General features: G+C 37.2%; 1 protein-coding gene across 3 annotated transcripts in view; it reads left to right on the top strand.

Annotated features, from left to right (window-relative positions):
• SEPTIN7 (septin 7) overlaps window positions 1–17,676 on the top strand; it is a 118,326-nt gene that overhangs the window by 85,059 nt on the left and 15,591 nt on the right. For all 3 annotated transcript variants that reach the window (XM_086692666.1, XM_025929527.2, XM_086692661.1), the window contains exons 6-10: window positions 534–651; window positions 6,007–6,099; window positions 7,426–7,522; window positions 8,896–8,947; window positions 14,833–14,958. In XM_086692666.1, coding sequence (XP_086548792.1) covers window positions 534–651; window positions 6,007–6,099; window positions 7,426–7,522; window positions 8,896–8,947; window positions 14,833–14,958 — 486 coding nt within the window. The remainder of the gene's footprint in view (window positions 1–533; window positions 652–6,006; window positions 6,100–7,425; window positions 7,523–8,895; window positions 8,948–14,832; window positions 14,959–17,676) is intronic.

Here is a 17,676-nt window from a genome sequence, read left to right as displayed (position 1 = left end):
GTCAGATGCTTAACCGACTGAGCCACCCAGGTGCCCTATTTCATGACCTTCTTGGAAGTATAACAGCCAAGTGGAGGCAGCAGCCAGATTGCATTGGGTAAAAAGGGATGATGAAGATGATTCCCTTTTGAGCCTTTTATCTGAGAAATAAAGTTGGAAGCAAGAATGGAATATGGGACTCAAAAAGGACAATCGTTTTTATTGAAAAAACCGATTTCCCAAATTTTGAGTAATATGTATAGAGGCTATTTTAGGAAAACCTGTTAGGAGCATTTCTGGTTTTCCTAATTCCTCTGTAGAGCCCAAACCCTATGACCATCGTATTCAAGGGCAGGAGTCAAAGCCTTCTTAACCACTTCAGTGCTTAGTGAGGTCCTGTTCTACCTGGCCTAACTGTTGCTGGCCCAGTACATCATCAGAGAGTGTTTCTGATAAGTAAAGTCGTTCCAGTGTATTTAATTTAGCACTGGGGATGTGAATGATCTCTTCTCACAAATTGATAATTCAGTCATATTAAATATTGTGTCTTTCAGACTTAAACCATTGGACATTGAGTTTATGAAGCGTTTGCATGAAAAAGTGAACATCATTCCACTTATTGCCAAAGCAGACACACTCACTCCAGAGGAGTGCCAACAGTTTAAAAAACAGGTGAGCAAAAGAAGCTTGAACTCTTGAATTTCTCATACCATTCATGTAATTTGCAGTTTTTGTATTTTCAGTATAATGTGTTACAATGTATTCGTCTTGCTACTTTATTATATATTTATTTATACTGTATTAAAAGTAACTATTTAAAATTTCTTGCCTTAGTTTTCTCCTCAAAGCTATTATCCATTATCACAGTGCCCTTATCCTTTGTCGACTTAAATATTTTAGGTGTTTCTGTTACAGCCTCCTCCACCACTCTGCTCCACACCCTTTAGGATTATTTTTTTAGACTAAATTTCCAGGAAGAGGATTACTTTTTGGAAGGGTATGATTACTTTATAGTTCTTTTTTTCCCCCATTTTGTCATGGTGCTTTCCCCCCAATAAAACAGATTTTTTTTTTCATAATAGGTATATTTGTTTCAATGCCTTACCAATGTTGTTGTTTTTAAAGCTTTATTGGAATTAAGTGGCACTTAATCATTTCTTTAACTTTTAATTTAATTTTCCAGAAGGGATGAACACTGTGTAAAGCAGGGGTTTACTTTTTCCTTAGTGTGTTTGGTTTATTATAACATTTTATGAAATATAGGGTGAGTTTCTGGAACTGTGCTCCTATACCAGTAGCCTATTTTTTATTTTAAGCCAAGCTATATTTTTTAAACTGCAGCTACTTTGTATAATACTTAAAAATAGGTCATAGAGTTATTATCTCTTTCTTTAAAGTCCCCTTTGTTTTTTCACTTTTTTCTATATGAATTTTAGAATACCTTGCAACCTGCTACAAAAACAAAAATCTGTTGAGATTTGCTTTGAAGTTGTGCTAAATCTGTACACTCTGGGAATGTTTTAGTTCATTTTTATTATATTTGGTATTTCTACTAGAAGTATATGTTTATTTACTTTACATTTATTCACTACCATTTTTATTTTTTAATGTGCTTTTTTCTAAGTTCAAATACTAATTGTTGGTTGTGATCTCTCCTCTTTTATTTGTGATTTTATTTATTTGGGGTTTTTTCTCTTTTTGATAAGTCTGGCTAGGGTTTTATCAATTTCACTAATTCTTTCAAAGAAACAACTCTTAGTTTTATTGATCTGTTCTATTGTTTTCAGTTTGTTTGTTTGTTTGTTTCTCTATCATTTATTTCTGCTCTGATCTTTATTATTTCCTTTCTTCTGCTGGCTTTAGACTTTATTTGCTGTTCCATTTCTGGCTCCTTTAGATGTAAGATTATGTTGTGTATTTGAGGCTTTTCTTGTTTTTTTGAGGTAGACCTGGATTACAATATACTTCCCTCTTAGGACCGCCCTTGCTGCATCCCAAAGGATTTGTACTATTGGGTTTTCATTTTCTTTTGCTTCCATGTATTTTTTTAAAATTTCTTCTTTAGTTTCCTGGTTAACCCATTTGTTCTTTAGTAGGATGTTCTCTAACCTCTGTGTATTTGTGGTCTTTCCAATTTTTTTTTTTTTTTTTTTTTTTTTTGGCGGTGGGTAACTTTAAGTTCTATAGCATTGTGGTCTAAAACCACGGATGGTATGATCTCAGTCTTTTTGTACTTGTCGAGGGCTGATTTGTGACTCAGTATGTGATCGGTTCTAGAGAAAGTTCCATGTGTACTCAAAAAGAATGTATAATCTACTGCTTTAGGATGAAATGTTCTGAATATATCTGTTAAGTCCATCAGTTCAGTGTGTCATTCAAAGCCATTGTTTCCTTGTTGGTTTTCTGCTTAGATGATCTGTCCATTGTTGTAAGTGGGGTGGTCAAGTCCCCTACTGTTGTTATTATCAATGAGTTCCTTTACATTTGTTATTAATTGATTTATATGTTTGGGTGCTCCCAAGTTGGGGACATGCATATTTATAATTGTTAGGTCTTCTTGATGGATAGACCCCTTAATTATGATATAATGCCCTTCCTCATCTCTTGTTACAGTCTTTAGTTTAAAATCTAGTTTACCTGTTATAAAGTATGCCTATTCTGGCTTTCTTTTGGCATCAGCGTGATAGATGGTTCTTCATCCCTTCACTTTCCTTCTGCAGGTGTCTTTAGGTCTAGAAGGAGTCTCTTGTAGGCAGCATATAGATGGGTCTTGTGTTTGTTTTTGTTTTTTTAATCAATTCTGATACCGGATGTCTTTTGATTGAATCATGTGGTCCATTTACATTCAGAGTGATTATTGATAGATCTGAAAGTAGTGCCATTGTGTTACCTATAAAGTTGGTGTTTCTGGTGATGTTCTCTATTCCTTTCTAGCCATTGTTGCTTTTGGTCTCCCCCCTCCCGGCCCCCCCCAAAGAGTCCCCTTTAATATTTCCTGCAGGGCTGGTTTAGTGGTCATAAACTGCTTTAGTTTTTGTCTGGGAAACTCTTTATCTCTCCTTCTATTATGAATGACAGCCTTGCTGGATAAAGTATTCTTGGTTGCATATTTTTCCCATTCAGCACGTTGAATATATCATGCCATTTCCTTCTAGCCTGCCAAGTTCCTGTGGACAGATCTGCTGTGAACTTGATCTGTCTTCCCTTGTAGGATAAGCACTTTTTTTCCCCCTTGCTGCCTTTAGGATTCTTTGTGTATTTTGTTAATTTGACTATGACACATCTTGATGACTATGACACATCTTTTGTTGAATTTAATGGGAGTTCTCTGTGTTTCTTGGGTTTTGATGTCTTTGTCCTTTCCCAGATTAGGGAAGTTTTCAGCTATAATTTGCTCAAATAAACCTTATGCCCCCTTTTCTTTCTCTTCTTCTGGGACTTCTGTGATGTTAATAATATTGCACTGTAAGGAGTCACTGAGTTCCGTTAAGTCTGCCTTCATGATTTAATACCTTTCCCTTTTCAGCTTCATTATTTTCTATAATTTTGTCTTACATATCACGGATTTGTTCTCCCTTTTCGTCCATCCTCGTCAATTGCATCCATTTAGTTTTGCATCTCAGTTATAGCATTTTTTATTTTAGCCTGACTAGTTTTTAGTTCTTTTATCTGTGTAGTAAGGGATTCTCTAGTATCTTCTATGCTTTTCTCGAGTCCAGCTAGTATACTTATGATTATTGTTTTAAATTCTGGTTCAGTCATCTTACTTGTATCTTTATTGATTGAGTCTCTGGCTGGGACTTTTTCCTCTTTCTTTTGGGGTGAGTTCCTCCATCTTGTCATTTTGTCTAAGTCACTGTTTCTTTTTGTGTGGTTGTTAGGAAAGCCTGTTGTATTCCTGGTCTGAGAGTAATGGCTGTATTATGAAAAGATCCCCCACCAAAAAAGGAAACTATATCCTATTTCCCCTAGAGCTGAAGCTTTGCAGTATTCTATGATCAGTAGATTTGGTGCATGCATGGGTTTTGTGCTGGTCTTTTGGGGGAGCGGCCTGCTGCATTGACTCTCAGGCGGATTTGCCATGGTAGAGTTGCCATCCAGGGCACAGGGGAACTGGGTTTGGTGTAAGCGGCTGTTTTTCTCAATGAAGTTGGTCAGTGTTGATGGGGGGGTGTGGTGGAGAATGGTGTTGCCCCACTCTCCGTCCCTAGGGCTGGGAATCTCACACCTGCCACTCCTCAGGAAGCCCTCACAGAAGAGCAAACGGTCATCCTTACTGTTTCCCCAGCTTCTGTCAGATCCCTGCCTTCATCCTGTTTTGAGTCTAAGCCACCTGCCTGCCAGGCAGCACAGCACTCCTGTGTTTTATCTCAGGTGCAAGGCTTGGTTTCAAAATTCAAATCCTAGAGATTTGCCTGGCATCGACCTGCACAGATCCTCTTGGGGAGGGTCTTGCCATTCTGTGGCTGGTGTCAGATTATCCCAGAAAATGGTTGTGGGACCACGCACTCTCTTGGAGTTTATGGAGAACTTTTTTAGAGTGAGTTATTGGAGTGGCACCTGAGTGGCTCAGTCAGTTAAGTGTCTGGACTTCAGCTCAGGTCATGATCTCACGGTTTGTGGGTTCAGGCCCCAAGTTGGGCTCTGTGCTGACAGCTCAAAGCCTGGATCCTGCTTCAGACTCTGTGTCTCCTTCTCTCTCTACTCATCCCCCTTTCATGCTCTGTTTCTCTCTCTCTCAAAAATTAATAAACATTTAAAAATGTAAAAAAAAGAATGAGTTATTGGACTGTATCTTTACCAATTATTTTTGTAAATTAAGGTGGAGATTTGGGATCTTTAATATGTAACCACTGCTTTTTTTTTGAGAGAGAAAGAGAGAACAAGCAAGCAGGGGAGGGACAGGGGGAGAGAGAAAGAGACTATGAGTGAGACTCTTAAGTAGACTCTGCACCTAACACAGAGCCCGATGTGGAGCTTGATCTTACAACTGTGAGATAATGACCTGAGCTGAAATCAAGAGTCGGTCACTTAACTGACTGAGCCACCCAGGCACCCCAAGAACCACTGCTCTTAGAGCTGGCCCCTAGTATTTCGTTTTTTCTCCTAGCCATGTATTTGACACTTCATTTATTCTCATGTTTTTCTCTGTGGCATTTTGCCTCTACCTACTTTAGTAACCATGTAACACATTTTGTTTAGAGTGCCTTTATGCTGCTGGGGATCCCTACAAGTGATAGTAGTGCTGAAATACCAGTAAAGGCAAGGACCTAGTTCTAGGTATATTGACCATCAGTTTATTATGAGTTTGAATAGGGTAGGTAGTTGAACATTATTTGGTTATCTGTGATTTGTTTAAAATTTGGAGTGATGTGGGAAAAGATAATTTAGTTTGAAGTAGGTCATTTCTGATGTTAATAAGTTGTCTTTGCATTCTCTTTATTAACTTGCTGGCTTCTTAGCTTGTGGGGCATGTTTTCTCCTTGTGTACTTGCTTCATTTTATATCTGTTGCTCCTTGATTTTGTGTACACAAATGTACACGCGAGGGTATTTTCTGATCAGTGTGCAAATTTTTTCTCCTGGAGCCAGTGCTGTACTTAGTTTCACTTACTAATTTTACTAAAATTTTAGGTGAGTTTAAGTTATGTTGATTCATCTGAATAAAATAGTTGGTGAGAGTTCTATTTAGAGAAAGAATCTCAGTCATTGTGAGTAAATGATGTAAAACCATTATATAGAAATCAACTAGAGAAAGCCCTTTCTGGAATCTTAAATCATTTTTAGATCTCTTTTGGTATTATAACCATTAGCTTATTAAGTAATTGGATTTTGGAGAATGGTGTTTATATATGAACTTAATAGTTTTTTTAAAAAGATCAGTATAGTACTTTGATTTTAGATTATAGTTTTGCATCATTGAAAAATAGTAAAGGAATTAGAGCTGAAGAATCAGGAATTTTAAAAGAATATAATACAAATAAAGCTAATGTACTAATTATGTGTGGTGTTCTTTTGCTCATTTTAGATAATGAAAGAAATCCAAGAACATAAAATTAAAATATATGAATTTCCAGAAACAGATGATGAAGAAGAAAATAAGCTTGTTAAAAAGATAAAGGTAGGTTTATTCACATACATATACTAAAATGTTTCAGGCCTTAAAGCCAGTGAAATATTCACTGAAAAGATAAAAAAAATCAGTGTTCTTAAGTAGCTGGCTTACAAAATGAATAGGGAGATTATTCAGTCTTGAATTCAACTTTGCAATTAACTAACTTTGTTGAATAGAGAGATGAATAGCATAATCTCTGTTTTATAATCTGTCTTCAGTTTTCAGTTAACTGGTTTCATATTGTGTAATTTTCCTCCTTAAAAAATATGTAATGAGAATGGAGAGGACTTGTTCCTAAGCACTGTTTTTGTATAGTCTTTGTTTAAGAGCCAGACAAAAATATGGGTTTTTTTTTTGTCTTTTATAAAAAACAACCAAAACCTATACCAACATAATTTTCTGTATTTTTATTTATTTATTTATTTTTAAATGTCTATTTATTTATTTTTGAGAGGGAAAGAGCTTGAGCAGAGGAGGGGCAGAGAGAAGAGGGAAACACAGAATCTGAAGCAGGCTCCAGGCTCTGAGCTATCAGCACCAAGTCCGATGTGGGGCTTGAACTCACAAATCGTGAGATCATGACCTGAACTGAAGTCAGATGCTTACCTGACTGGGCCACTCAGGTGCCCCTGTATTTTTAATTTATAGTCATTTCCTAAGTACTAGTCTAGACCTAAAAGTGATGTATTAATTAATGGCATTATATAAGCAAATAATTACCTTGGAATAATGAAATACATGTACCTGACCAATGAAGAGTTTCTGAGGTTTTATAAAGTAGTCATATATTTTATATATTGTTAAATATTTTTGGAAGATACAAGAATTTTGAAAGATTGTACTCTGAGTTAAGTGTGGATAAATACAAATCCAGAACCCCAGATCTGGACTTTCAAAGGTAGAGTTTAGCATGTATAATATTCTGTGCTTCCAGGGCTGTTAGAGTTGGTTTGTGATAGATGAGCATGCTAGTTACAAGCCTCATGTTTTCCTTCTAACTGCTAATACATTTTTATTTCCTTTGAATTTTTTTCAATATGGGACAGCTTCTTTGGGGGATGACTTTTTAACATAATTTGATGAGTGGAGTATATATGCCTTAGGATTTTTAAATTTTCAGAGAAAATATAATTTTATTCATTGTTTATATTGGTGAGAATCCATGTAATGACAGTTTACTGAATAGTAATCGAATGCCTTATAAAAGTGAATACAGAAACTGTCAAGGTAATTTTTTTTTTTTGGTAATGTGTTGAATAATATAAACTTCTTTATTCTTAAATTTGTGAGGACTACAGAGATACATTTGAACAAGAATACTTTGTTTTATAGGACCGTTTACCTCTTGCTGTGGTAGGTAGTAATACTATCATTGAAGTTAATGGCAAAAGGGTCAGAGGAAGGCAGTATCCTTGGGGTGTTGCTGAAGGTAAGGTTTTCTTCAATGAATGACTTTCTATAAGATTTAACAGTGTGATCAAATATTTGTATTTCACATTGATATATTCTAGATTTTCAAAGATAGTTCTGAATTCAGTTTCATTTAGCCTCATTTGCTCATAAGTACATTCTAGTTTCTCAGACTTTGTACATTGTCAGGTCAGGCAAGCATGCGCTGAATCCTAATTGTGATACTCTCCAAGTCACTCATCAGTGCCCCACTCTCCCACCTCCATCCCATCATTAACTCTACTCCTGTTTTCTTGTTTGAAAACATACTTAAAGTGTAAGAATTCTTTACTGTTTGAAAACAGTTTCAGAGAAAAGGACTCACTTTTATCTGAGTCTCAGATGGGTCTGGGACCTTCAGGAATGATTGAGAACAATTTTTCACTTTAAACTGAATGAAAACATTCATAATATTCTTTCTCGGGATAAAAATCAACTCTTTTTGGGCATCACATTTTTAGGATAAAAAAAAATTATTTGTTAAGAGATACTCTACTAATTTTGCAGAGAGTTTTAAATACCAACAAAATCTTAGTTTATAGCATCAAATTTCAGAAGTCTTCTTGGCAGTAGACATGTTTCCCCAGATTTGTGTTTGTTATATTGGTTTAACCTAATATCTAGTCTTCTGTGTTATAGTAACTTGGAACTGAGATTGAGTCATGATTATTTTTATACTTGTTAGTATTAGTTTGAAAAATTCTGTAATTTTTTGGTTCTTGTTCTAAGTTATTGTCCTTATCAGCAGCTTTCCCTATCAGTGAGGCTATACTTGTTCCCACCTCTGTGTCATCCTCAGGTAACTTTCAGTTGCTGAGCTGAGGCTTTGGAACTTACACAGTCCTTAGAAATGTGTGCTAAAGAATTTATTTCTCTAGTTTTAGTCCCCCCTTTACCACCAGAATGTTATTATTAGTGATACAGTTCTTTAAAATAAAGAACCTTAAAGTTATTGACTCACATTTTTATTTTGGCTACTAAAGTCATTCCCCCTCACCCTAATACTAAACTTTTAAAACACATTTTATTATAGAACAAATATATTCTGTTTACAAATGAATACATGATGTCCCCTTTCAAAATTTTTTTTTCTGTAGAGCTCATTTACTAGGTTTGTATATTTTATCATTTAAGATTAAACTACACTAAATACTATTAGACTACACTTGTCTGGCATGCCCTTAAATTAAGTACTATGTTATAGTGTTAAAACTTGAATGAAAAATTGATCTAAAGAAAAGTAATGAAAAATTAATGAAATGTTGCATATTCTCTCATTGTTACCTCCAGCATTTTGTGAAATTTCCTTTGAAAATACTGGGCTTAGTGTGTTGTTTCTTTTTTTTTGTATAGTTGAAAATGGTGAACATTGTGATTTTACAATTCTAAGAAATATGTTGATAAGGTAAGTTTGAGCAATGATTAAATTATGTAAGTTTTTTTCTTTCTCAAAATATAGATTTATTTTTTGTCTTCTATAGGTATAGCTGATTTGTTTATTATTTTTTTAAAATGTTTTTTATTTATTTTGGAGAGAGAGATGGCATGCAACTGGGGGAAGGGTAGAGAGAGAAGGAGATACAGAATCTGAAGCAGGCTTCAGGGTCTGAGCTGTCAGCACAGAGCCCTACACGGGGTTCAAACTCGTGAACTGCGAGATCATGACCTGAGCCGAAGTTGGACGCTTAACCGACTGAGCCACCCAGGCACCCCTATTTTATTTTGGTTTTTTAAAATATAGCTAACTTAAATTGGTATCTTCATTCTAGCACTCAAGTAAGCACTGCTTGGAGACAACTTGGATTATTTTGCCAGGTTTTAAAGCTGTTGGCAAAAATACAAAATAAGCTGTGTCACTAGCAATATGTGGGAAAATGAGTCTCTTTTTTTGTTATACTTCTTGTTGAGATGGAAGATGGAAAGGAAAAGGCTTTTGCTCTTTTATGTGAAAAGCTTGGGATACCTGGAAGGGAAGGCTAGGCTTTGAGTTAAAAACTAGATTTTGAATGTTAAACGGTATCCAGCCTGGTGAGTGGGGTGTTTTTGGTACTAGGACACAGTGAACAGAACTGATCTTCCTCCCAGGCGAGAAAACATTACTCCTAAATTGTACCTTGTGCAGCTGATGAAAGAGAAGGAAAGCCTATGAGAGCAGGACATTGAACTAATCCTGATTAGAAGACTGGGACTTGATGGGGCGCCTGGGTGGCTCAGTCGGTTAAGCGGCCGACTTTGGCTCAGGTCACGATCTCGCGGTCCGTGAGTTCGAGCCCCGCGTCAGGCTCTGTGCTGACCGCTCAGAGCCTGGAGCCTGTTTCGGATTCTGTGTCTCTCTCTCTCTCTGACCCTCCCCCGTTCATGCTCTGTCTCTCTCTGTCTCAAAAATAAATAAACGTTAGGGGCGCCTGGGTGGAGCAGTCGGTTAAGCGTCCGACTTCAGCCAGGTCACGATCTCGTGGTCCGGGAGTTCGAGCCCCGCGTCAGGCTCTGGGCTGATGGCCCGGAGCCTGGAGCCTGTTTCCGATTCTGTGTCTCCCTCTCTCTCTGCCCCTCCCCTGTTCAAGCTCTGTCTCTCTCTGTCCCAAAAATAAATAAACGTTGAAAAAAAAAAAATAAAAAAAAAAATAATAAATAAATAAATAAATAAACTTAAAAAAAAAAATTAAAAAAAAAAAAAAAAAAGAAGACTGGGACTTGAAACCATGAAGAAAAAGTTGAATAGAAGCAGAGACATTAGTGGGCAAGAAACAGAAAGGGCATCAAAAGAAACCTCAGTGTTTTCATGTTGAGATCAATTCTTTCCTCTTGCCACCTCACACTCTTTCCCCACTTCTCTGCACCCCCATCGTGCTTACTTCTCCAGGCCCTCACCACATACTCTTTTCAGCCTCCAGTTTTGGATGGCCATCTAAAGTTGAGGTTTATTTATTTTCATACTATCATGCAGTTTCCTAATGCACAGGAGTATCCTTATCTATTTAGAAGTATTAACTTGCATATTGTTGGTCATTGGAAGTCATGGAACAGTAAAGTTATTCTTACAAGTCAGGAGGGAAGTTTAAGTGAGTCAAACTGCTACCTCCAGAAGTATACTAAATATCACAGTGAATTTGGAGATCAAAGAGATTGCTATGTAGTTAGTCTTTCTTAAAGGAGCTTATGACCAGGTGCTTTAGGTAGGAAGTGGAGGATAGGGGTGATTCAGTTGTTGGGGTTGCCAGGCCTCACACAGTGGGAGAAGAACAGAGGCATATTAGAGGGGGCCCATCTGTCTCACTTTTGAGAATATACCGTTTCAGTTTCTATCATGAACTATGTCCTTTCTCTTCCTTTCTTAAGGTGTGACTTCAAAAGAATTAATAATATAATTGCTTATGACAGTATATATGTAGGGAATTTTTTTTAAGTTTATTTATTTATTTTGAGAGAGAGCACATGCAAGCATACATGAGCAGGGGAGGGGCAGAGACAGATGGAGAGAGGGTTCTAAGCAGGCTCCATGCTGTCAGTGTGGATCCCGCTGTGGGGCTTGATCTCACGAACTGTGTGACATGACCTGGGCCAAAATCATCAAGAGTCAGTCTCTTAACCAACTGAGCCTCCAAACACCCCAGGAATTTTTATAAATATTAATTGCCAGTCCATTCTCTCTGATCTTATTCTTTCCCCCAATTTTAAATCTCTGCAGCTTGCCCCGTGCTTGACACAGTGGTATTCTATAACTTTGTCTTGTGTATTTTTATTTTTATTTATCTTATTATTTTTAAAAATTCTTTTGATATTTATTTATTTTTGAGAGAGAGAGAGACAGAGTGAGAGCAGGGGAGGGGCAGAAAGAGAGGGAGACACAGAATCTGAAGCAGGCTCTGGGCTCCGAGCTGTCAGCACAGAGCCCAGGGCCGGGCTTGATCTCACGAACCGTAAGATCATGACCAGAGCCGAAGTTGGATGCTTAACCGACTGAGCCACTCAGGTGCTCCGGTCTTGTGTATTTTTTTTTTAAATGTTTATTTATTTTTGAGAGACAGAGCATGAGCGGGGGAGAGGCAGAGAGAGAGAGGGAGAACGGAATCTGAAGCAGGCTCCAGGCTCTGAGCTGTCAGCACAGAGCCCGATGTGGGATTTGAACCCACAAACTGTGAGGTCATGACCTGAGCCGAAGTCGGATGCTTAACCAACTGAGCCATCCAGGAGCCCATCTTGTGTATTTTTAAATATGCAATCAATAATTGACTGCAAAACTAAAATACTGTAGAGGGGAAGGCTAGTTACTGAGCTGGAAGCCAGACTTTGAACATTTGAAGGTACATAGCCTGGCAGCTGGTGAGTGGGACTCACTAGGATAAAAGTATTGCAGAACAAACGGACCATTCCTGCAGGAAGATTGAGCATAGGAAAGCTGCAAGACAGTCATACAAGTATGAAAATATAAAAAATTCTGAAGTTACATAATATAAAGCAGGTATGTGTTGTAAAATGATTACTTAGATGGATTAAAAGAATTTAGAGTAAGTGTATATTTCATGGAGTGGGTCAGATACAAAAGGATTCATAGAAATAGATGTCTTAACATCGATTAGAATAAATACAGTCATTCACTGATGCTTATTTGTAAGATTGGGAGTGGTCCTGTTTAATATTTTTATCATTGAGTGTGGCGAAGACGTTGATTTCAGCTCCTTGAGGTAGATGGTTAGGTGATTTTACTTAATGAGAAGCTCATTTATTTGTTCAATATGCTGCAGCACATTTGTTTTTCTTCCTAAAGCATAAATGTTTACTTATGCTAGATGGCTTTACTTTACTTTTTATCACAATTTTTCATTTGCAGTTTTTACATTTAAATGTGTAAAACATCCTTGAAAAGGAGAGTATTATAGTTTGAAAATGAGACGCTTAAGAATATTTTGATTTATTACTTTTTCTTGTAGGTTTGTAGTAGAGGTGAGAAAGATTTTTATTTAATGTAGCTCATGTCTTGTAAGGCACCTAGTAGATATTTAATGGGTACTTAAAGCAAGGAAATCTCATCACCACCAGTATTCCAGAGGTCTATAAATTCCAAGTAATTGCAATCTTTCAGGTTAAAGTTAGGAATAGTGGTTGCTTCTAAGAAAGACCCAAGTTCAAAGAAGTGTCATTTTGCTAATTAAGAGAACTGGCTGTTGTTGTAGGCAAACCAAAGAAGGCAATGGAAAGGAGACAAACTTGATAATGGATATTTTCAGAGTGTGGTGATGGACAGTGCAGAAATTAAATAGAGAAAGAAAACAAAAGGAGAGAAAAGAAGGCCATGATACCAGCAGTGAGAAATGGAAAAGATGATTAAGTTCCTGAAACTGGAGAAAACTTATTGCTAATTATTGATTTGAAGAGTGGAGGAATGAGTTGAATCTTAAAAAGTAAAGTGGGAGCACCTAGGTGACTTAGTCAGTTGAGTGTCCAACTCTCGATTTCAGCTCAAGTCATGATCCCAGGGACATGGGATGGCGCATGGGGTCTGCTTAAGATTCTCATTCTCTCTCTCTCTCTCTCTCTCTCTCAAAAAAGATAAAAATAAAGTGAAGCATATTTAAATAGGTGGAAACAGAGACCATTATATCCTGAAAAAAAATCTGAACTAGGTATGATAAAGAAGGTTATTTTAGGGAAAGGGAAAAATCTTTCATTATCTAAAATGTTAGATGACATTAACAGAAATAGCTTGCTTAAACAGTTAATAAATTCACCTTATTTTTATTTTACACATCTTGTATTTCAACTACTAAGTGCTCCACCTCAGGTCCTGTGGTGATTTTTCAGTGATTCCATAATGAGGTAATCTATATTTAAAATACAACAAGTATTTTTGTATTGGTACAGTTATTTGTTTTTATTATTCTCTACTCAGAGAAACTGGTAACAGTAATTTGTTCCAGAAAATCAACAGTATTTATCTTACCTCAGCTTTAATACTTAGTTACCAATTTTTTAAAACCGCCTGTTATATGCTATTTGTCTCAAGAGTACAAGAAGTGATGGCAAAAATATTTCTTACAAAGGGCAGCTTATAGTAAAGTTGAAAAGGTTGTGTGGTGTTATCCATAACATATACTGGTACCAAAAAATGACAGACCACCAAGGAGAAAATTGTTAGGGGTTAGAGTCACTCAACTTCAAGGCTGGGAAGAGCTTTCAAAGCAGTAGGATTCTTAAGTTTGAAGAGTCCGTGACACATTAGCATGAGCTATTCCATCTCAACCGCTGGATATTCTAGGAATAAACAGCTGCCTGACTTGACTGACATGGAAAGGGGTAGTGGCCATGAAGAGGATAAATTCAACAAGGAAAAGAGCATAAAGAAAATGAGAATTGAGGAAAACCAAGAAGTACCCCTTAGGATGAATTAAACTATCAGAGATTGCATGGAAATGTCCATTAGTAGAAGATGAGTCGGGGTAATTGAAAATCACCTTCCGTTCATAAAGGGAAAGTACATGTTTTCTGGATAGCAGGAGAAATAAAAATACGGTGCACCTTTATGTTTGTTTCCCGGAAAGGAGATTTGGCAAAGTGGTGGGCATGAAAGATGGAGTATGGCAGAGATAGGAATGGATGATGAGAAAAGGGAGACTCTGATGAATCAGAGTATTGCTACACCAGGTCAGGTAAAGGGAACCATAGAGCAGCTCAGAGTGTCTGTAGTGTCTAAAATCATTAAGGAATGATGAAACTGTCTCCTGTATTGTATAATTCATCTCATATGTGTATTGATTTTTTGTATAATAGAAATGCTATGAGCAAAATTCATTTAACCAAAATATCACATTCACTGAACAGTTTGAAGAAATAGGAATATGCTCTAAATTATTTTCCTTGGTTTGAATCCAACTTGATATGTGACCTAAAGTATCCATATATATACCTCGGTAAAAGCTCAAATCTTAATAATATTGCTAAAAGAAAACCAATTTCTCTTATGTTTTATGAGCTTTGGCAGGAGCTAATCTTCCTCTAATAAAATAAGACATATACTATAAGGGTAAATATTCTTCTGTAGAAATGTCATACTTTGAGGAGATTTAGAACTCTTAAACTTTCATTTGGAACCTAAATTTCCATTGGTTTCAGGTTTAGCATATTGTATCTTGCTCTGCCTTGAGTGTAAATGAAGATGGGTGAATGTTCTTCCTTAAGAATAGTCTTTTTGCTTATTTTAGGTCTAGAAATTTTTGTTTTGGAAAATTTTGAATGTATATCAAGGCTTTCTTCATAGAAGCAAACTGTTGATATGTTGTTTATTTATGACAGAACACACATGCAGGACTTGAAAGATGTCACTAATAACGTACACTATGAGAACTACCGAAGCAGAAAACTGGCAGCTGTGACTTATAATGGAGTTGATAATAACAAGAATAAAGGGCAGCTTACCAAGTAAGTGTACCTTGTTTCCTCCAGAAAAGGTATCATTTATGTAAGTAAATAATCATATTGTTTTCATTTTCGTCAAGTTCTTGGCTACTCATTAGAAAATCGGGATTAATGGTCTTTACGCACAATAGCAGAAATTTATTGTTGTTAAACTTTGTTTCGGCAGTTTTGTATTTTACTACTTAATTTTCACAGGAAGTATTTTATTACCTTGCTCCTTAAGTGAAAGTGCCATGCATTCTCTTTTGGTCATTTGCCATTGTACTTATAATCCATATACCACATGTTTAATAGAACCTCAATTAGAAATCAAATGGCTCCTTCTGCAAATACATTTTTTAAGAGTTTGTCTTAATTCCAGTCTGCTAACATGCAGTGTTATATTCATGTCAGGTGTACAATATAGTGATTCACAATTCCCTACATCACCCAGTGCTCATCACGACAAGTATTCTCCTTGATCCCCATCACCTATTTAACCCATCCCTCCACTCACCCCCGCCCCCCCCCCCCCCCCCCCCCCGCCTCTGGTAACCCTCAGTTTGTTCTCTGCAGTTAAGAGTTTGTTTCTTGGTTTGTCTCTCCCTCTCTCAATCTCTCTCTCTTTTTCTCTTTGCTCATTTGTTTGGTTTTCTTTCTTTTTTTTTTTTTAACGTTATCTGTTTTCCAGGGGGCAGGGGAAGGGCAGAGAGAGAGAGAGAGACATAGAATCCAAAGCAAGCTCCAGGTTCCATGCTGTCAGCACAGAACCTGATGTGGGGCTCAAACTCATGAATTGTGAGGTCATGACCTGAGCTGAAGTTGGACGGTTAACTGACTGAGCCACCAGGTGCCCCTTTTTTGTTTTGTTTCTTAAATTCCACATGTGAGTGAAATCCTATGGTATTTGTCTTTCTCTGACTTATTTCACTTAGCATTATACTCTCTAGCACCATCCATGTTGTTGCAAAGGGCAAAAGTTCATTATTTTTTTTAATGGCTGAATAATATTCCTCTGTGTGTGTGTGTGTGTGTGTGTGTGTGTGTACACACCATATCTTCTATCTATTCATCTATGGATGCACACCTGAGCTGCTTCCATATCTTGGCTATTGTAAATAATGCTGCTATAAACGTAGGGGCACGTGTATCTGCAAATACGCTTTTTTTAAGGGCAGGGAACAGTTACTACCAAGATCTCTTAACTGATTTTACTTTTAAGATAAACATTCTATAGTCTCTTTATGGAGACTAAATATAGAGCTTCTACCCTTTGTCTTTTTTTTTTTTTTTTTTTTTTAATTTTTTTTTTTTCAACGTTTATTTATTTTTGGGACAGAGAGAGACAGAGCATGAACGGGGGAGGGGCAGAGAGAGAGGGGGACACAGAATCGGAAACAGGCTCCAGGCTCTGAGCCATCAGCCCAGAGCCGGACGCGGGGCTCGAACTCACGGACCGCGAGATCGTGACCTGGCTGAAGTCGGATGCTTAACCGACTGCGCCACCCAGGCGCCCCTACCCTTTGTCTTTTTTTTTTTTTTTTTCTTTTTTTATATATTTTTTTTAACGTTTATTCATTTTTTTTTGGGACAGAGAGAGACAGAGCATGAACGGGGGAGGGGCAGAGAGAGAGGGAGACACAGAATCCGAAACAGGCTCCAGGCTCTGAGCCATCAGCCCAGAGCCCGACGCAGGGCTCGAACTCACGGACCGCGAGATCGTGACCTGGCTGAAGTCGGACGCTTAACCGACTGCGCCACCCAGGCGCCCCTGTCTTTTTAAATAAACCATTTTGGTAGCAGAGTTTTCACTAACATTGTGTAGAAACAAGGGACAGGACCAAACAAAAGGGATATTTAGATGAATGTAGTCTTGGTTACCTTCTCCATTCCTATTCGGTATTTCCAGGGAGTAAATCAGCTTGAGTCTGGATTTCTTCTCTTGCTTATTAGAGTAGTGTGAGTGACTGCCGGGTGTGTGGTGTCACCCTGCTGAGCTAGTCCGTATCTCAAGCTGTGGTGGTTTATGATGGGGTGGGAGAAAGAGGTGTGTGAGGAGGCCTGGGAGTTAGCTGGTGGAGTTCTTGCTAACAGTATCTGTGCCCCATTTTTCCTTTATTTGGGACTGATGAACATCGTAAGGATTATGAAAACCATTTTAACATTGTGTATACATTTGTAGCAGGTGTTGTCTACCATTAGAGGATGATCCTGAAGGATCATCTGTATCAGTAATGAAAAAGGCAAGTTAGCAAAGTGGCAGTATAGTACTATGTTTTATAGTGGTCAGCATTCCTTAAAATGGAAAAGAAAATGCTCCTTTTTTCTTTTTTAGTTATGTCTCCACAATGGCCCTAAATTCCAGAAGAAAGCAAACAAAGCATTATTAGTCACTGGCAGACGCAAACAGTTCTCTTTTACAACTGATCTTAGATCTTACTTCATGTTTATTTCCTTCTATATTTTGCTAATGATGTTGGGGTCATAGACCCTTTGAAGTAGAATTTCTTTTTAGGCTATTAACATGCTTATATTTGAGGAACTTTACTGATCAATTCCTGTGTTTTCTGGTTTTAAGGATCCCCTTGTTAAAAAGGTAAATTTCTAGGTTTAAAAATTGGCAAGAGATTCTGATTCAGTAGATGTGGGATGGACTTGAGAGTTTATATATATATATATTTTTTAACATTTATTTATTTATTTTGAGACAGAGAGAGACAGAGCATGAACGGGGGAGGGTCA

The sequence above is a fragment of the Puma concolor genome, chromosome A2 (assembly GCF_028749965.1).
Source record: "Puma concolor isolate L17-30 chromosome A2, mPumCon1.1.hap2, whole genome shotgun sequence".
Lineage (NCBI taxonomy): Eukaryota > Metazoa > Chordata > Mammalia > Carnivora > Felidae > Puma > Puma concolor.
Note: the sequence above shows the minus strand (reverse complement) of the source record. Positions and strands in the feature narration are given on the sequence as shown.